Below are 19,473 nucleotides of genomic sequence, written 5' to 3'. Positions count from 1 at the left end.
ATTCAATACGACAAAATAATTCATAAATAAGTGTATGACGACCGAAATCATATAATCTCACATAAGCAAACCTACCATAACGAGTGCTCATCGACGCATGCTGACACACGAGTTCATGCAGAGGTATTCTGACATAAACATGACTGGGTGTAACAATGATATGCGTTCTAGTACTACAATCACATGAAGATTGACGCTATGCGCAGCATATACGAGTCCTAATTGCCTATAGCAATCTAGGACATGATTGGCACCTACCATGGATCCAAAGTGAGCGTACAGTGTGATGTGCACATACACGTGAAAGACTGGTTCTGGCATGGGCGAGTACTAACACCGGTGCAGCAAACGATGAACATATAACATAAATATGATCATGCCATAACCATTCAACAATTCTAGTCAATATCATAATATTCATGGCCATAAATATAATTAAGGCATGCCCTTATTGTAAGCTCACCTGTGCATCTCGTAGGATTATTTCATCTTTTCCCAACAATAAGGCATTTCTTACGAACGTTAATTTAATTATGGTAATCACGTAGGAAATTCATTAAGGAATGTACATATGGAAACTAACCAATATATATATAAAACATTCACTCACAGATCACGCTATCGAGTCGAACCCGTTCGAACTAGAATAACCGAAGTCACTGATAATAATCGCACCTAAGCATAATATTAGGACCCATTAGTAAAACTCCACTAAAATAATTAAATTTGGGAAAACATAGTGCGAATTTGGAATCAAGGCGTCAAAATTAGCCTAGAAGGGTTTCCGAGGAATTTCCAAAAAAGTCAACACAAGGAATATTCTAAGAATATTCCAAAGAATAAATGGGCCGACTGGGGCATTGGCCCAAAGGTTTGGACCAAAAGAATATGGGCCGGGTTTTGGGCTTAAAGCCCTTTTTTTCCCTTTCTTCTTCTCCAACCGGTTGCCTCTGCAACCACCAAAACCTGGAAAAAGACGGCTGAGACTCCGACCAACCCAAATACTTAACTAAACCAAGTCTTCCTATATATCAAATTGAAGCTCGGAGAACAAGGAATCGAAATATACCATTGGATTCCTCGACCGTGCCCGAAGCTGGCCGGAAAACAACTTGAAGTCGTCGGATCTCTTGCTGGAAACTGAGGAAAAATCCCTCATGCCATTTCTGCATCAAAATGTTGATAAAACACCTCAAATTTCCCTAATCTTAAACCAAAACGAGATTTAAGAAGTTTTGGGGATTTTTGAGGCTCACCTTCGCTAGGAATTGCGAGAACTCGCCGAAGTTCAAGAGGTTAGGTGGTTCGGCGTTACTATGCACAGGGGAGTGCAGAGAGAGTTTAAGATTAGAGAGTTTTAGAAAGTTTGAGATTAGTGACAAGTCGTGGCTGTCGGCGGTTGTAGCTCCATGACAAGGGATCTCACCGGAGTGGAAACTGAGTTGGTGGCGGCGTGTGATTTCTAGGAGAAGGAAAGGGAGTAACAGAGAGGGAAACATGCGAGAAAGAGAAAGAGAGGGAAGAGGGACACAGGGTATGAAAGAAGTGAAGGGTTTGAGATATGTGGGTCCCATGACCAATAAGATAATTAAATAATAAAATATCCTTTATAAAATATTAAAATAAAAATATAATAATATAAACTTTTGAATAAATAAATAAAATACCATATAGTAATTTTGATAAAAGTATTCGGATTCGTAGTTCCGTAAAATCTTCATCGTAGCTTCGAATTTGATTCCGTATGCGCCTATGCGTTTGTACTGTCGAGTCCTTCGAGAATACGATAAAATAGAAGTTCGAACACATCACAAAAAGATGGTCAACGAAAGTCAATAATCTCACATCTATGGCATTTTCGTCAAATCACTCTTTTAAAATTAATAATCGTAAAATTAGGGGTGGGTTGTCATAATAGTTTTGAATTTTAATATGTACCCATATTTTTAATTTAATTTGTACCAATATTTTTTTATGAACGTACCCATGCTCATTATATGTGTTTATTTTATGTTTTAAAATATATCAATAGTTATTTCTTGCACTATATTAATAATTATGTAAGATCCCGCATCGACAAGCGGAGATGGGGTGATGTGCCTTATATGTACATACTCCCCTCCCTATAGCATGAGACCTTTTAGTTTGTGTCGTAGAGTTGATTAGTAGTATTGTACGTTTCGAGGACGTATACCTTTGGCGTCATATTCCAAAATTTTACCTCAGAAGTTCTCGTGCCGAAACTCAAAAACAAAACTGTGAGGGAATGGTAAGCCTAGAACAGACAATATCGTGCTACGACGAAGTCGAGCTGGGATGTGACAATATGGTATCAGAGCCACTCTGCCATTCAGTGCAGATGTGCCGGCGAGGATGCTAGGTTCCCCTTAAGTGGGGTGGATTGTAAGATCCCACATCGACCAACAGAGAGAGGGTGATGTGATGTGCCTTATATGCACATGCTCCCCTCCGTATAGCACGAGGCTTTTTGGGAACTCACTGGCTTTGGATCCCATAAGAACTCCGAAGTTAAGTGAGTTTGAACGAGAGCGGTCCTATGGGTGACCCCCTTGGGAAGTTCTCGTGCCGAAACCCAAGAACAAATCCGTGAGGGAATGGTAAGCCTAAAGCAGACAATATCGTGCTACGGCGGAATCGAGCTGAGATGTGACAATTGGTATCAGAGCCACACTGCTGTTCGGTACGGATGTGTCAGCGAGGATGCTGGGTTCCCTTTAAGTGGGGTGGATTGTAAGATCCCATATCGACCAACGGAGAGGGGATGATGTGCCTTATATGTACATGCGCCCCTCCCTATAGCACGATGTCTTTTTTGAGCTCACTGGCTCCGGATCCCATAAGAACTCCGAAGTTAAGCGAGTTTGGGCGAGAGCAGTCCTAGGATGGGTGACCCCCTGGGAAGTTCTCGTGCCGAAACTCAAGAACAAATCCGTGAGGGAATGGTAAGCCCAGAGCGGACAATATCATGCTACGGCGAAGTCGAGCTAGGATGTGACAATTACGTGGGTACATTCTTTTACTAGAACTATGTGAAAAACAAATTACTCTATTATTGATTTTTAAGTAACTGTTATATTTGTTACAATAATATTTGGATTTGTTTAAATTTTATAATTTGTGGGATATTGAATGCATAAATGTATGAGTTAAATCTCTTAAATGATGCTAGGGACCTTGATCAAACTATTTAAACAAATAAGATTTCATTCTAACAACTAGGTTGATTAGGACTAGAACCAAAATGACCATTTTTATATAGATATAATTTATTATGTTAAATTAAATTTCATTAATTAGCACAAAAAATAATTTATTTTAAACAAGGACAGTTTAGTAATCAAGTTTGTTTTAATTCTGATTCAAGTGAACTAATAAACAACTAATATGGAACCAAAATCATTTCTACTCCAAATCTAGAGTTCCAATGTAAGCTGGTGAAATGCTACCTTCAATACAACTGACCAGGGCAATCCCGCCTCATCGGATGCTTATTGGGATGCCACTATCAAAGATTCTTCACCAGTGACAAATCGGATTCGTTCAAAGAGAATCCTTCAACGACAACAGCTACCACTCACTGAACACTATCTATATCAGGATTTCTTTTTCCATCCATGGCAAAGGATCAAACTTGAAATTTTTCCGGCTTAGCGAGTGTGGGAAGAGCCCTTTAAAAAAATTCATTTTTGCAGGTGAGCCAAATGATGAGTCTACCTCTGCCAAGTTTAATAAACAATTTTAACTGGAATATAATTTTGTTTCCTCTTCAATTAATTTTTTCTCAATCTGATTACAGATTAATAAACGAGTCATTAGTGTGTGTGTGTGTGTATATATATATATAGAAATAAAAATAGGAACATTTCTTGTTTTCTTGAAGTTAACCACAAATGCAAATTTATACTTGATTAATGTACGACACCCTTAAGAGTCAAGATTACTAATCACATTGAAGCTCCCGTTGTTATCAACTTGAGGCACAATTCGGTTGATTTTTGACATCCAATCGTCCATTAATATGGTAGATGCAGATATAAAAAAATGAAAATTAATTAAAGACTGCAATTTCTTGATTTTTATTCTTACTTTATCTATTCAACTAAAAGAAATTGCTAAATGAGATGAATTGAAATCTGTTCACGTCGAAACGTCTAATTCAAAAGTGACCGGCCATTAACGGATCGACTAATTAGGTGAGGGAAGCGGCAGGGACATGTGCCTTTGAAGTCTCAATAATAAAATCTTTTGAAGCAACATATTAATTCTGCATGAAATTAGAGATGTGACCTGCAGAGAAAAGGGAAACTGTTGATTGCATTCTGCAAGATTACGTGCCTTACATCTCTTTGCTTACTAACAAACTTAACAAACTAAGTTCTCTCTCACTTTAACAAATTAGTGATCACTAACTGATTTACAACAACTTAAAGCTTCGGAGCTCTATACTCTACGTCCCCCCTCAATCATGCTTGTGTGAACCATGAGATTATTGCAATGTTGCACCAATAATCATAGGTAGTGTTATTCACACACCCATTTTTACTTCTCATACTCCTCTCAGTTTTCAGCTGTCGGATCAAATGAGTTGAAGAAGATCAATAGCCAAAGATTAACAAAGGTGTGGGAGATAAAAATGAGTTTCTGAATAGCACTTTCGCAAATCATTTTTTATGACCTTATCATTCACAACAAGTTTATCTCAATGTGTTTTGCTATGTAATGGCTATGGCAAACATGTTGCCACTGTAAATCATGGGAGGAGCATCCAATGTGTCACAGCCCGTTCCGGGATTTTATATATCGGGGACGTGAAATGACGGAATTACCCTTGACAGGTGTTAAGGTATGTGTGTGTGGCATATTATTGGACTAAATTCATTCCTAAACTTTAGGAAAAATATTTAAGTAGATTAAATTGGGTTGTATGTTTTGTGTGGTTAGGGAGTTAGGAAAAAAAAAAGAAAATGGATGGTGATGGGGTATGTTGGACCACACACACACACAATCCATCCTTCTTTCTCCCTTCCCGGTGTCTCTCTCTCTCTCCTCTCGAATTTTCTGCTTCACGTGCACTGTGCACGTACGGACAAGATAGGAACCTTCCATTTCTTCACGGATCGAAGGTTCTAAGGTAAGATTTGAACTCCTAGTAAGCTTGTGAGTTCGTATATGTGATTTTTGGAACCTAAAATCCTCATAATCGTCGTGAAACCCTAACCTCGAAAATATGCATTGTTCATGCACATGTAAAATCTTGCATTTCAGGGAATTTCAAGCTCACAGTGAGCTTAAGGAGATCCTCACGAGCTTCGGGGGTACTTCGTTGGTAGAATTTGGACGTTGGAGGACTGAGAACGGAGCATTTCAAATTTGGCCGGATTATCGAGCTTCTTTAGGTAAAATCTAGTGGATTTTAGATCTTGAAACTAGTCTATCGTGATTCTACATGTTGAGGGCTTCAAATTGATATAAAATACGAAGAAAATGGTTGAGAAACGAAGGAGAACAAAGCGTTTGAAAATTTCCCAGATTCCGGCCACCGGAAAAACCAGTCCTGCGAGCTCGAGGAAGAAGATGCGCGTGGGGGCGCGTGCCGCTTTAAAAAAAAATTCTAAAAATTGCTCGACGTCCGTGACGTTGAGTAGGTCAATGTGGTATATTCATATACCCAAATTGAGCACCGTATGAGAAGTTATTTCGAATTGTTGGTTATGTGCATTAATTAACGTTTTTATAGTTGTTTCGCATATAGGTGACACCTATCCCGAGGACGAGCGCATCCAGGGACGTCACGGGGGTTACGACCCATTGACTTACCAGTGAGTGGGCAGTTTTGTTTTCAGTATATACCTTTATACTATTAATTTTCCCAGAAATTGAATTTATACGAAAGTATGTTTTCAATTGCCATGCATGCATATTATGAATTATATGAATGGATATGAATGTATATATATATGTGAATTGGTGCTGCGGACGCACATGTGAGTATCAGGTGAGTTTTATGTTACTTATGTGAATCATTGATAATGTGAATTGTGTTAAGAGCTTATAACCTGCACCCCTGGTGTTAGTGGTTATATTATTCACCGCCCCGCACGCTCACCTTGGATCCAAGTAGGTGCATGTCGTACAGACCATGAGAGGGTTCCGACATGCTAGTCGAACAGACCACTAGAGGTGGTTCCGACTAGTAGGTGACCTTAGATCACGCGCGCAGATGATTGATGAGAGAAGCACTAGAGCGTATCATTACACCATTCTTGTCGTACAAACTACTTCAGGTAGTTCCGACTTATGTGCAGAGTAGTGTCGTACAGGTCACCGTGGTGACTCCGGCTGGGTTGGATATTGAACTATGGAATTAACTGTACAGGACCAACTGCAGGGTCTTTGGTTAATTCATCATGTCACCTGTTATTTTGATGCATCTATGTTTTGTTATTGACATTTATGGCATGGCATATTCCTGGATTTGTGATAGAATGGTGACTTGTGACGTATGAGGTTTGATATGATATTACGTTATTCTCTGGGAAAGTATACAGGTTTTACAGTGAGGGGTTAGAAATGTTTTTAATGAAATGTTTTGGAAACTTTGGTTTTACTGACCCACTCAATTTTGTTTTTGCGCCCTTCCAGGTTCTAGTTAGCAGTTGGCGACTCACGAAGTTTTTCTTCGGCGTTCTGACAGACTTCTTGCATGTAGGACTCACCTGCGGGTGTTGTACTTTAATTATAGTCCTACTTGACTGCACCTAGTTTTCTTTATGCTCTGAACTGGTGTACTGCACACTTATATTCACTCTAGCATGCTAGTTGGATATTACTAGTAGTAGTTGGTTTTTATTCCTTCGTATCTCTCATATCCCTTGCTTCCACACCGCACTTTTGGTTACGTCACACTCACGTGACGGCCAGCACGCCTTGATTCTAGGATCGGGGTGTGTCACAATGGAACATGAACATTAGTTGCCTTATCCATGCCAGTCATGCAGTTGTTATGTCCAAGGCCTTATACTCTACCATTGTTGACGACCTTGACATATAATTATTTCGACCATAAATAAAAATTAGGCTTGTTATAGTAGGGTATCTAATTTTTATTTCACCAAAAGCGTGCGACACCGGCCCACCAACAAGGAAGCCTAGCTTAGGTGAGCTCACTTCGGCTTGGATTGCTCCCTCCCAACATAAGATAAAACTAAACTCATGAATGAATAAAACTTGTCCTTTTATTAATTAACTAAAATAGAGTTGTTACATGATATCTAATATTACCTAATTGGCTTTATATTATCTCTATAATATAAAGCCAAAGCCAAAGCCAAACTCATGAATGAATAAAACTTGTCATTTTATTAATTATAATTAAAATTGAGTTGTTACAGAATAACCAATATTACATAATTAGCTTTTAGGACATAACTCTAACATCAGAATCATGCATCCTAACCCACTCACGTCACATAGGTGATCATGCATCCTAACCCACTCCTTCTCTTCACTTCTATTCTACTTACGTTTTTAGGCAAAACATATATAACACACTGGTTTTCAAGTCCTCGGTCTCATATGCATTCAAAAGAACCTAACTGAATCAATATCTCATTCGGTGCATAATCATTTTGGTTTAGAAGTCAGAGCTAACCAAAAACCTACAAATCACTATGCAATCATTATCTATTATCAACCTACAATTGTGGCACGCCTATTCTCAATACTTTCTCTCGAGGCATTCCATGACTCTGAGAATGAAAGTAACGCTTGTGTTGACCTAAGTTGGGCTCTATCCGATATTTGACACCAACAAATACTTTGCATTTTAGATTCCCGTGGAATAGAATTGGTGCCTGAAATATAAACAAGCCACATGTTAAGCTTCTACAAGCAAGGGGTTGCACAAGATTTACTAGCTGGGAGATCATCCTTTTAATTACAACAATGACCACTCAAATGAGATATCATCCTTAACAAATTAAGCTCTCTCTCAAACAAATCATCTAACAACTCAGCCGCTCACTAACTAATTTCATTACTATCAAACTAAATATGGTAAATACCAAAAATATATATGACAATATTTGGGAATTTCTTATACACACACACACACACACACACACACACACACACACACACACACACATTAATCTCCAAAGTGGAGTATATATAAGAGTTACAATTGGTATTACATATGCACTTCATCAATGTGGGACAACAGACTACTATTTACACTTTAACTAATATATAACTCGCAACACTCCCTTTCAAGTTCGAGCAAAGATGTCACACATGCCGAACTTGTCAAGCGACTTGGAAAACACACTATTAAACACAACCTTAGTAAGTACATCAGTGAGTTGATCTTCAAATCCCACAAACGGAAACATAATAATTCCAGCATCCAATTTTTCCTTGATGAAATGTCAATTAATCTCCATGTGTTTTGTTCGATCATATTGCACTAGATTATGAGCAATCTCAATAGCAGCCTTGTTATCACAATGGAGTTTTATAGCACCCTTGGGTTTAAATCCAAGATCTCTCAACAATTTTTTCAACCACAACAATTCACATACACCGTGAGACATACCACGAAACTCAACTTCAGCACTTGACCTAGCCACCACTTTTTGTTTCTTGCTTCTCCAAGTAACTAGATCACCATCCACAAACGTAAAGTATCTAGATGTAGATCGCTGATCAGTGATAGAACCTGCCCAATATGCATATGTATACCCTTCGACATTCAAATGACCATTCTTGGAGAAAACCAATCCTCTGCCAGAAGCCATCTTCAAGTACCTCAAAATACGGATTACTGCATCCATATGAGCTTTACTAAGTGAGTGCATAAACTGACTTACCACACTAACTGCATAAGCAATATCAGGGCGAGTGTGAGACAAATAAATTAATCTCCCCATAAGCCTCTGATACCGTTCCTTATGAGTAGGAACTTGATCCAAAAATAAGCCCAAACGATGATTCTGCTCAATCGGAGTATCAATAGGTTTGCAATCTAACATACATACTTTAGCTAACAAATCAAGAACACACTTCTGTTGAGACAGAAAAATACCATGCTTGGATCGTGCAACCTCGATTCCAAGAAAATACTTCAATTCACTCAATTTTTTCATCTCAAATTCAGTAGCTAGGTACTTTTGAAGGCGTTGTATCTCTTTCTGATCATCACCAATCACTATAATGTCATCAACATAAATAATCAATGCAATTAGCTTACCATTTTGTCGCTTTAGAAGCAAAGTATGATATGAATGACTCTGGACATACCCAAACTTCTTCATTGAACTTGTAAACCTCCCAAACCATGCTCTAGGATATTGTTTCAAACCATACAAAGCCTTTTGCAACCTGCATACAACACATTTTCCAGGAAATGTTCTGATACCAGGTGGGAGATCCATATAAACTTCCTCCTTAGGATCACCATAAAGGAAATCATTCTTAACATCAAAATGTAGCAGAGGCCAATCCTGGTTTGCTGCTAAGGACAGAAGAACACGTACAGTATTAAAAGTCTCCTGATAGTCTACCCCATAGGTTTGAGTATAACCATTAGCAACTAATCTGGCTTTATACCAGTCAATAGAGCCATCTGTTTTATGCTTAATAGTGAACATCCATCTACACCTAATAGCTTTCTTCTCGTTTAGTAAGGAACCAAATCCCAAGTAGAATTATTTTCCAAGACTTCCATCTCAACTCTCATGGCATTAACCCACTTAGGGTCAGACAAAGTATCGTGCAATTTTGTTGGAATTGATATACTAAATAGCTAACATATGTAAGATGCACATGGTTTGGACAAACAATGAGTAGACACATAATTATTGATAGGATATTTGGCTTTTGCATGCATATCAGGCTTATAGTACTTTAGGTTTTCCATGATTAGCTCGTGGAGGCAACTGATAAGTAGAAGAATTGTCAGAATTTACCTTATGTATGTCACCATCTTGTACCAAACTGTGAGAAGAATCATCACTGGATGAACCATCATTAGGCAACTCGTTAGACATAGCAGAAGCAGACAACTGGTCATCAGAAGGTAATTCGTTAGACATACTAACATGCAACTCGTTGGGCACATCTGATCTGTCGTCAGTAGAAATAGTTTTGGGAATGACAGGTGACCAATCACTATCTATAGCCGACTGATCAGTATCATGCAACATAATAGGTTATGTCCCTAACTCTGCCTGTAACACATCATCCATACCATTTCTTCGAATCTGCACTTCACTCCCTCTCTCATCTTGAAGTGAAGAGTCAGAAGAAGGCTTCACAAAATATGAAACTTCCTCGTGGAAGGTGACATCCATGGTAATATAAGTTTTTTGAGTCGGAGGATGCTAACACTTATAGCCATTCCGATTGTTAGCATACCCAATAAATACACATCGAAGAGCACATGCATCAAGTTTACTCCGTTGATAAGAGTAGACATGCACATACGCAATACACCCAAACATCTTCGGAGGAATTTTTGATACAGAAACAAGAGAAACATGTTTTTGTAGCACATCAAGCGGTGTATGAAAATCAAGAACCCTACTTATAACACGATTTATCAAATACACAACAGCCAAAACAACATGACCCCACAAATGATTAGGAACACATTTATCCAACATCAAGGAATGAGCAACCTCCATTATTTGACGATTCTTTTGTTCGAACACACCATTTTGTTGGGGTGTAAACGAAGTAGTCGTCTGATGAATAATACCCCGTTCATGAAAAAATCATGTCAAAGTGTGATTCACATATTATCCTCCGTTATCAGACCTGAAGACCTTAACTTTGGTCTGAAACTGAGTAGACACCATTGCACAAAATTCTTGAAGAAGCAAAGGAACATCACTCTTATTCTTCATCAAGAACACCCAAGTTAATCGAGTACAATGATCAATAAAAGTAACAAACTAACAGAATCCATTAGAAGTAACCTTAGCTGGACCCCACACATCAGAATGTATTAAATCAAATGGCAAAGTAGCTTTAGAATCACTTATGTCAAAGGAAGCACGATGGCTCTTAGCCATGACACATGTTTCATACTTGAACTCTGAATCACTACAAGTGCGAAACAAAGAAGGAAATAGATGCTTCATATAACTGAATGATGGATGTTCCAATCGTCGATGCCACAACCGAATTTGATGTCTGTCGTCCACTTTAGCACTTAAAACTTGATGATTATTTGAACTGGAAACAACAATATCCTCCATAGTTAAGATGTACAAACCCCCTATTCTTTTATCACGACCAATTATTTTCTGAGTTTAAATGTATTGAAAATAACAATACGTAGGGTAAAAGTGAGCAGAACAATATAAGGTATCAAGTAGTTTTCCTACTTACGAAAGATTGCATTTAACATCAGGAACAAGTAACGCATGGACCAGTGATAAGGTCGGAGTAAGAGAGATAGTGCCTTCACCCTTTACAGGGGAAGGTGCTCCTTTTGCACTAGTAATATACGGATCACGAACATAATCACATAACTCATCAAACACTCTAGAGTCACTAGTCACATGATCATTGACCCCAGTATCAATTATCCATTATCCTAAATTACAATACATTACAATATAGGATAATATTTCGAAGATTTAAGTCCCTTAATTAATATTTTAGGAAGAAGATGGTCTGCTTAACCCTAATTAAATGTGGCAGTGGATTGTCGACAATTGTGAAAGAATTATGCTTGGTAGACTGAATTTGGAAACTAAATAATGTGTTACCAATAAAAAGTAGGTACGGTAGTCAACGCTTAAATAATAATCCAATCATCGACTTCCATTTCATTTGGTTTAAAACATTTAATTTACAAATTTAGTCTCTTCAGCATTACCCATCTTGAAATTAACTATACTTATGCATGATCTTTTTTCTTTTGTTTTTAGTTGTCTCGCCTGTAGTTGCAAGTGTTACATAGAGCATTTCTTCTTTCAAACTACAACATTTCGAGTTCAAACTCCATCATTTTTTTGGTTTAACTTATAAGGATGCTACTAGTTAGCGTTAATTATTCTCTTCCTGTCTAAGCAAGTTTTGATTCTTATACTTTCATGTAGTCAGGGATGTTGGTGACCTAAGGTAACCAAAAGCACGACCCATGCTCTCTCAAAATTTTTACTTGATTTGAAAGGTTTTGACTTAGATGCTTTGCGTATCCTGTATACACTATAAAGGATATTATTATTTAGTTATAGGCTTATAGCTTAATATTTATAAAAAAAGATACACACACAGTAAATATACGATTAATTAAAATTTCAAAGATTTGTTTCAATCAAGATTCGTATTAGCTGTAGAAATTTTCACATAATCTTCGTCTACAAACTTTAAAAAAAATGAATGCATGCATGCAACTATTTTCCTTTAAAAAAAAATAAAAGTGGTTACACGTTTTCATGTATCTAAACAATTTAGTTTGCCAGCAGCCAGCAGCCAGCAGCCGTTTAATATTAAATGTTGAAGTGTTTTATTTTTTTTATTTTTGTGGCCAAAGGCTTCCCAGCTAATCTCAACAACAAAATCCGCAACCGTTTATGGAATCAATTATATGGGTATGATTGCTCTCAAGTAATCTGTTTCTTGAGAGAGAGAAATGACAGATTTTTTTTTTTTGGCAATTTAATGAGTTATTGACAGACTGAGAGAGGATGATAGTTTGTTTAATGTTGATATACCACATGGAAACTTACGCAATAAGAGAATTCCATCAGTCCCGCTTCATGTATCTCTGTATCACAATATTAATCATTAAACGTTACTCTAGGTATGCCCATACAAATACTCAAACTACAAACTGCTCCGAAAAAACAAGAACAGAGGGAAAAGTTAACAAATTAAGAATACCCTTTTTTGAGCAAAGATTAATATATCATTGATGAAAGATAAAGTAATCTAGTAAAAAGTAAAAACTGGAATCGGAAAAAGAAAAAAAAAAGGGATGGTAATAAAGGATTAGGCCAATCAAACCATACATAGATATTTGATCGCCGAACTACTATTATGGTTTAGTCTCTTCCGGTTCAAAGTGGGTGAAAAAAACCAAGATCTTGGAGTTTGATTGTCGAGCTACTAGTATAACTTACTTTTTTTCCGCCCAGAATGATTAGAAAGAACCAAACTCCTTATAAAACACCTCTTGTCCCTCCAACTCCTAACCAGTTTAAAATTTAAGAGTTACAACCTCTGAACGAAACATCATGAATTTTTCTATTGTTGCTATTTGCTGCAAAGTAGTTGCTATTAACTTGTTGCAAATGTCTTGTACATTTAAGCCAATTTTACTCTTTTTTTTCACTCACTGACAAGGGTTTAGATTATATTTAGTTCTTAATTAATTAGTGTCTTACTTGTTGGTGATCGAATTGAGATATGAAATTCACTAATTAAAATTGTACTTAAAAATTCATATAGAAATTAATTCTAACAGGTGTCTACTTATCACAAATTACAGTCAACCTAAATAAAGAGGCAAGCTTAATTACCAGATAAGTAAGTCATAAGCCGAGCTTTAATGAGCAAGGAGGCCGGCGCCTAAAAACTAAAAATGTTGGCTAATTCAATGTAAAATGTTGGTGTTGGTATCGACCACCAACTACTCACACCAACTGCCGTAATTTGGACGTCAAAGAGTCCTCTCTCTATCTCCATCTATAAGCATATAATATTCTTTTAATTTCCTCCGTCACTTGTTATTAGTATAAAGTTGTAGTTGTATTTCTCTTTATTTATAAGTAAAAAGTTTTGAATTTAACTTTTGTGAATAATAAATTCGATATCACATTATTATAAGTTTATGTTGGGTCTATTATGTAGCTTAACCTAAATAAAAATCTTTGATCCAAAGAAAGAAAAAAAAACCCCTTCCATTTGAAATTCACCAAATTCGGAGAGTGAAAAAAAGAGTCAATCGACTCAATCGCATAACATTTTCTTGCACTCACATAATATTTTCATGGCAATATAGAAAGTTACAACATGGCAATCTTTTTCTCCCTCCTTTTAAAACCCCCATCTCCTACCATCCTCTCCATAACATAAATCTCAACACCCCCCCACCCAATCCATAACATAAATCCCAAACCCCCCCCCCCCCCCCCCCCCCCCCAACCCCCAATTACTCACAAACCCACCCAAGCCCCCTCTCTCCCTCTCTGCGCCATGGGAGCATGGAGACGTTTCGAGCCTATTTCGAGATGTAGCACCGAGGGAAGATCAAACCAAACCGTGGCAGCAGACCTTGATGGCACACTCCTTGTGTCACGCAGTGCCTTCCCATATTTCATGCTTGTTGCAATTGAAGCTGGTAGTTTCCTAAGAGGCCTTGTGCTATTACTATCAGTCCCATTTGTGTATTTCACCTACTTGTTTTTATCAGAGTCCATAGCAATCAAAACCTTCATCTTCATTTCCTTTGCTGGCCTCAAAATTAAGGACATTGAGATGGTGTCCAGCTCAGTGCTTCCGAAATTTTACGCTGAAGATGTTCACCCGCAAACCTGGAAGGTGTTCAACTCGTTCGGCAAGCGTTATATAATCACAGCAAACCCTAGAATATTGGTTGAACCGTTTGTGAAGTTTTTTTTAGGAGCTGATAAAGTTCTTGGCACTGAGTTGGAAGCAACAAAATCTGGGAGGGCAACTGGGTTTGTGAGTAAACCAGGTGTTCTAGTTGGAGAGCACAAAAGAGAGGCAGTTCTCAAGGAGTTTGGTACAAACTTGCCTGATTTAGGCTTGGGTGATAGAGAGACTGACCATGATTTCATGTCCATTTGCAAGGTATGTTATAACATTCAATTTTCACTACATTTTTTTTTTTCCCGAAAGAGCTGTTACTGGCATTATAAAAGATTCATTAAGCACTCAACTCAACGTTGTTTAAACACAACAGAAAATTTGTTTGAAAATAAATGAAAAGGGCACTGCCTTCATCTAGATTTATTACAAGTTTGGTGAGAAACTTAATAGCAACCTCTTGTAGTTTCTCATTGTCTTCTTGTGATCTTTTTGGGTACCGTTTATCCCCATGTTTTTTAACTTTTCCCTTGATTCTTTTAACCTTGATTTGTAATTTATGACTTGTGCACTACAAAATCACATTTATTTCACATTGTGTTACAACTGACACCCCCATACGCTCTTCATTCCCCAACCCACTCTCTTTGTTCAATCCAACTAAGTTCCACATGAAACAGTTATTTAGTTTGCGTAATTCTTGTGACTTGTACTCCCATCATCTTTTCAACACAAGTTGTATATACATATTCAAGTGAAATGAGTTGTTATTGACACTCTAAATTACATGTTGTTCTGTATTTTACGAATGTAAATGGAATTGTTATCGACACTCTAAACATGTTGTTTTGCATTTTAGGACTTTAATTTTTTATGAAGTCAATGCAAGTTGACATTTTTTTTTAAATATTGATAACAATTCCAAGTATTATTTTATTGCAAGTATACAATATTATTGGACCATGTTTGGTCACAACAATCAGATGACCCTTTTTCTTATTTATCTCAACCAAATTCTGTTTAACTACAATTTGACTTAAAATTCTTCTCATGTCAACCACATGAGTCAAAAACTAATTAGATTAAACTCCCATTTTTTACTGTGTTGACGTGTAAATTGCAGGAAGGGTACATGGTTCCAAGGACTAGATGTGAGCCACTACCAAGAAACAAGCTTCTAAGTCCAGTCATATTTCATGAGGGCAGATTAGTCCAAAGACCTACCCCAATAGTTGCCCTTCTGACTTTCCTATGGATGCCCATTGGCATTCTCCTCGCCATCCTCAGAGTCTACACCAACATCCCTTTACCTGAGAGAATTGCGAGATACAACTACAAACTCCTAGGGATTAACCTTGTAGTTAAGGGCACCCCTCCTCCTCCCCCAAAGAAAGGTCAAAGCGGAGTTCTATTCATTTGCAACCACCGTACAGTCCTAGACCCTGTTGTCACGGCAGTTGCCCTAGGAAGAAAAATCAGTTGTGTCACATATAGTATTAGCAAATTTACAGAACTAATTTCTCCGATTAAGGCCGTGGCTTTATCGAGGGAGAGAGAGAAGGACGCGGAGAACATCAAGCGTTTGCTCGAGGAAGGCGACTTGGTGATATGCCCGGAAGGCACTACGTGCAGGGAGCCGTTTCTGTTGAGGTTCAGTGCCCTATTTGCTGAGCTCACGGATAGGATTGTGCCTGTTGCAATCAACACAAAACAAAGTGTGTTTCATGGTACAACGGTTAGGGGGCACAAATTGTTGGACCCGTATTTCGTATTCATGAATCCGATGCCAACTTACGAAATTACGTTCTTGAACCAGCTACCGTCGGAGCTCACTTGCAAAGGTGGGAAATCTGCCTATGAAGTTGCAAATTATATTCAGAGGGTGTTGGCTGGGACTTTGGGATTTGAGTGCACAAATTTAACTAGGAAGGACAAATATAGCATACTTGCAGGGACAGATGGCAGAGTGTCATCATCCAACAAGGAAAAGGAAAAGGAAAAGCAAAGGGCTTATTAATTAAGCATGGGATCAAGTTAATTTTTATTTTTAATCACCTCCATCACAAGGTGATCATTTCTCTGCTGTTTTCCAATATGTTAAACTTTTTTTTTCTTCTAATAATAATGAACTGGTTGTGTCAATTCTCATAAGAAGTGTATTACTATGTTAATGCACATTATTATTTTCAATACACTAGTACTCTCATATATGTTGATGGTGGAGAGATTTTTTCAATGTGCTAGAAATATGGTCCGATACACTAAGTGTAATAATACAATAAGTTTGGGACATTTGAAGAAAGAAATTCACCAATTGTATAGTTACACTTTGTGTACTTAGTCGTTTTCCCGACACAATGAAAAAAAAATTCTTGATATACCATGGCCAGGACAGGACCCAGTTAATTAACATTATTAGGTGACTGCCTGACTGGTATGAATGTGATATTTAAGGCACTGATGTCTCATTAAAAACACTTCTTCAAAACATAGAGACAAAATAATGAACACCTGGAAAACTAAAAGGTTTATTCTTGAGATTTTACGGTACCCGGTTATGTTTGGTGGAAGAGCAATTTAACTAACATCATTCCAGAAATGTAGTGAAGGAGGCCAGGTTCTTCTCTCCATCAAAGTTTGAGAGAAACATTCTGACCATATATATAAGGCAGTTTCAAATTAATTTGGAGCAGAGTGCTAAGCTCATAATTTGTGTGTTGAATTTAGCCTGTTGTAAAAATGTGAATGAATGGACACATAATTGGATTAAAGATGGAAGAATTGAAGTCAAGTTTGTAGGCTAAGATTGTAGACTTAAATGGTATGAGTATGATTTTTACTATCTTGGTATGTAAAGTTTCTTCATGCATGTAAAGTAGTGTCAGATTAAAACATCTATATATAGAGATATGTTTAGATCTTCTTAACAACACATAAGATCAAAAGTGAAGGTGATAATATCAATCTTGTTCCACTTCGATTTCTAGCAAACGTTCTCTTTCTCATTTTTAGCTATTTATAACATAACCTGAATTTTTAGGTAAACAGTAGCTGATTGAATATGCCTTGTATATCATGGAGATCACTTTGAGAAGGCTTATTTTAGATGTGCCCCATAATACTGTAAACGAAATCTCCCTTTACTTCTTATGTTCTATTCTATAATTTCTCACTCACTCTACCCTCTGTACTCATCATCTATATCCCACTTTATCCCATTTTGTCAACTGGATTGAGAGAAGGTTAGCTTGGATGAAATGGAAGAGGTTCTTTGTTTTTTTAGCATTGAATAAAATGATAGGTTAGAAGGGACTTTGGCGTAATTTTGGCGGACTTTTGTGTATTCTTTTCTTCATGCTAGGGTGTTTTTTTTGCAATTTGAGATGTTACAAATGCAAACATGTGTTATAAAGTTCAAAGAGCCCCTACTACGTCAAGGTACTTTGTTACTAATGTGGATTTGGCTTGAGAATAACTTATATGGTATGGATATAATTTAATATTGTGTTTTTTCATGTCAATGATATAACGTCATGTGAACATAAATTTACAAATTATTTTCTACATTAACACAAAATGTAATGGTGATGATATATACACATGTGAAGTCATTCTCTCAACACATACCCGCTTAGATAGCACGCAGTTTGACAGGGTGTATGCAGTGGTACTGCTAGCTAGCTAGCTTTTATATGTTTTTGGACCTCCAATGATCTGGCCTGCATGCCATGGCTGCTGGGGCCTTGCCCGCATTTCATCACTAATGCAAGTCTTAAATTTCACATGCATTTCCATATCCATATCTGCAAGTGAAGCTTCTTATGAGTTCTTGCTGTTGATATTTTTTGTAAAATTAATTAACTACAGGTCTTTCACGTAATTAGAAACTAGTAGTGGGGAGACCCTTGGCTAGCTGCATTATATATGCATAATTCTAACGAAGTGATAAAGCCATTCAAATTCATGGGGACCTCGTCATAATTCATATACTTCAATTATTTGACCTAGATAATAATAGAGGAGTAGTAACTCATCGTATTTAGGGAGGAAGAAGTATTTACTGCTAAACTAATTGAGCCACGTTCCAAAAAGTACTACAGTTCAGTTGAAGTTGTTGTAGCAGGGGCACTACTGCAGAAGAGGCAGCATCTGGCGGAGGTTCTCTAACAGTGAAGTTTCTGTGAGTTTCGGAACTTACTGATTTATATGGTGACTTAATTGTTTAATTACCATTCATTACCCCCAGTTGAAGCAGTTCTCTCATTGGCCAATTTCCATTCACAAGAGAGTATATATATAGGAATTAACTAGTAGGATATAAATATGCAGGTCAGGCTGTTCATCAGGTCAATTAAGCTGGAAGGAAGTACTTATCGAACCCTAATTTGGTCTCGTGGTTATTTTTTGATTGCTTAGGAAGCAAGTTATATATATGATTAAAACTTAATCACTACTTATCACGGCCGATGTTGTAAGGATTGTGATTTCGATTGTTGCACTTAGGCTAAATCAATTTTATTTATGTTTGAATTTGGGACATACATGTTTACTAACAAAAATGAGAGAAAGAATGAATTGGAGAACTTAGAAATAAGGGAAGTAAGGAAGGAATCAGATCAACTAGTGCTCTAGTTGATAGATTCTTGATTTTGAAGTATTTGATTAGGGATTTCAAGGCAAGTTCACATTCTTTTCAATTTTAGTAAAGTCAGAGGAAAATTAAAGAGTTCAAAAGAATTTGAGTATTTGATTATGAACTAATTAGTACCATATGATTACATGATAATCATCTGAGCCATCGGTTGTGGAGTGTGTTTAAGCTCGTATTGATAAGCATCAAATGAATGGGGGATAGCAGGACTGGAGTTGGTGGCGTTTTTTGGAAAGAGT

General features: G+C 37.2%; 1 protein-coding gene across 1 annotated transcript; it reads left to right on the top strand.

Moving 5' to 3' along the window:
- The first annotated feature begins 14,159 nt into the window (after positions 1-14,159).
- On the top strand, positions 14,160-16,725 carry LOC126592885 (glycerol-3-phosphate 2-O-acyltransferase 6-like). Its single transcript, XM_050258677.1, has 2 exons — positions 14,160-14,847; positions 15,707-16,725. The coding sequence occupies exons 1-2, from the start codon at positions 14,230-14,232 to the stop codon at positions 16,598-16,600; spliced, it is 1,512 nt and encodes a 503-aa protein (XP_050114634.1). The 5' UTR covers positions 14,160-14,229; the 3' UTR covers positions 16,601-16,725.
- The last annotated feature ends 2,748 nt before the right edge of the window (positions 16,726-19,473 follow it).

The sequence above is a fragment of the Malus sylvestris genome, chromosome 12 (assembly GCF_916048215.2).
Source record: "Malus sylvestris chromosome 12, drMalSylv7.2, whole genome shotgun sequence".
Lineage (NCBI taxonomy): Eukaryota > Viridiplantae > Streptophyta > Magnoliopsida > Rosales > Rosaceae > Malus > Malus sylvestris.
Note: the sequence above shows the minus strand (reverse complement) of the source record. Positions and strands in the feature narration are given on the sequence as shown.

Bases quoted from the DNA above. Each gene is read 5' to 3' on its own strand.
- LOC126592885 (XM_050258677.1), top strand. From the start codon at position 14,230: ATGGGAGCATGGAGACGTTTCGAGCCTATTTCGAGATGTAGCACCGAG. The intron at 14,848-15,706 runs GTATGTTATAAC...TGTAAATTGCAG, and splicing joins ATTTCATGTCCATTTGCAAG to GAAGGGTACATGGTTCCAAG.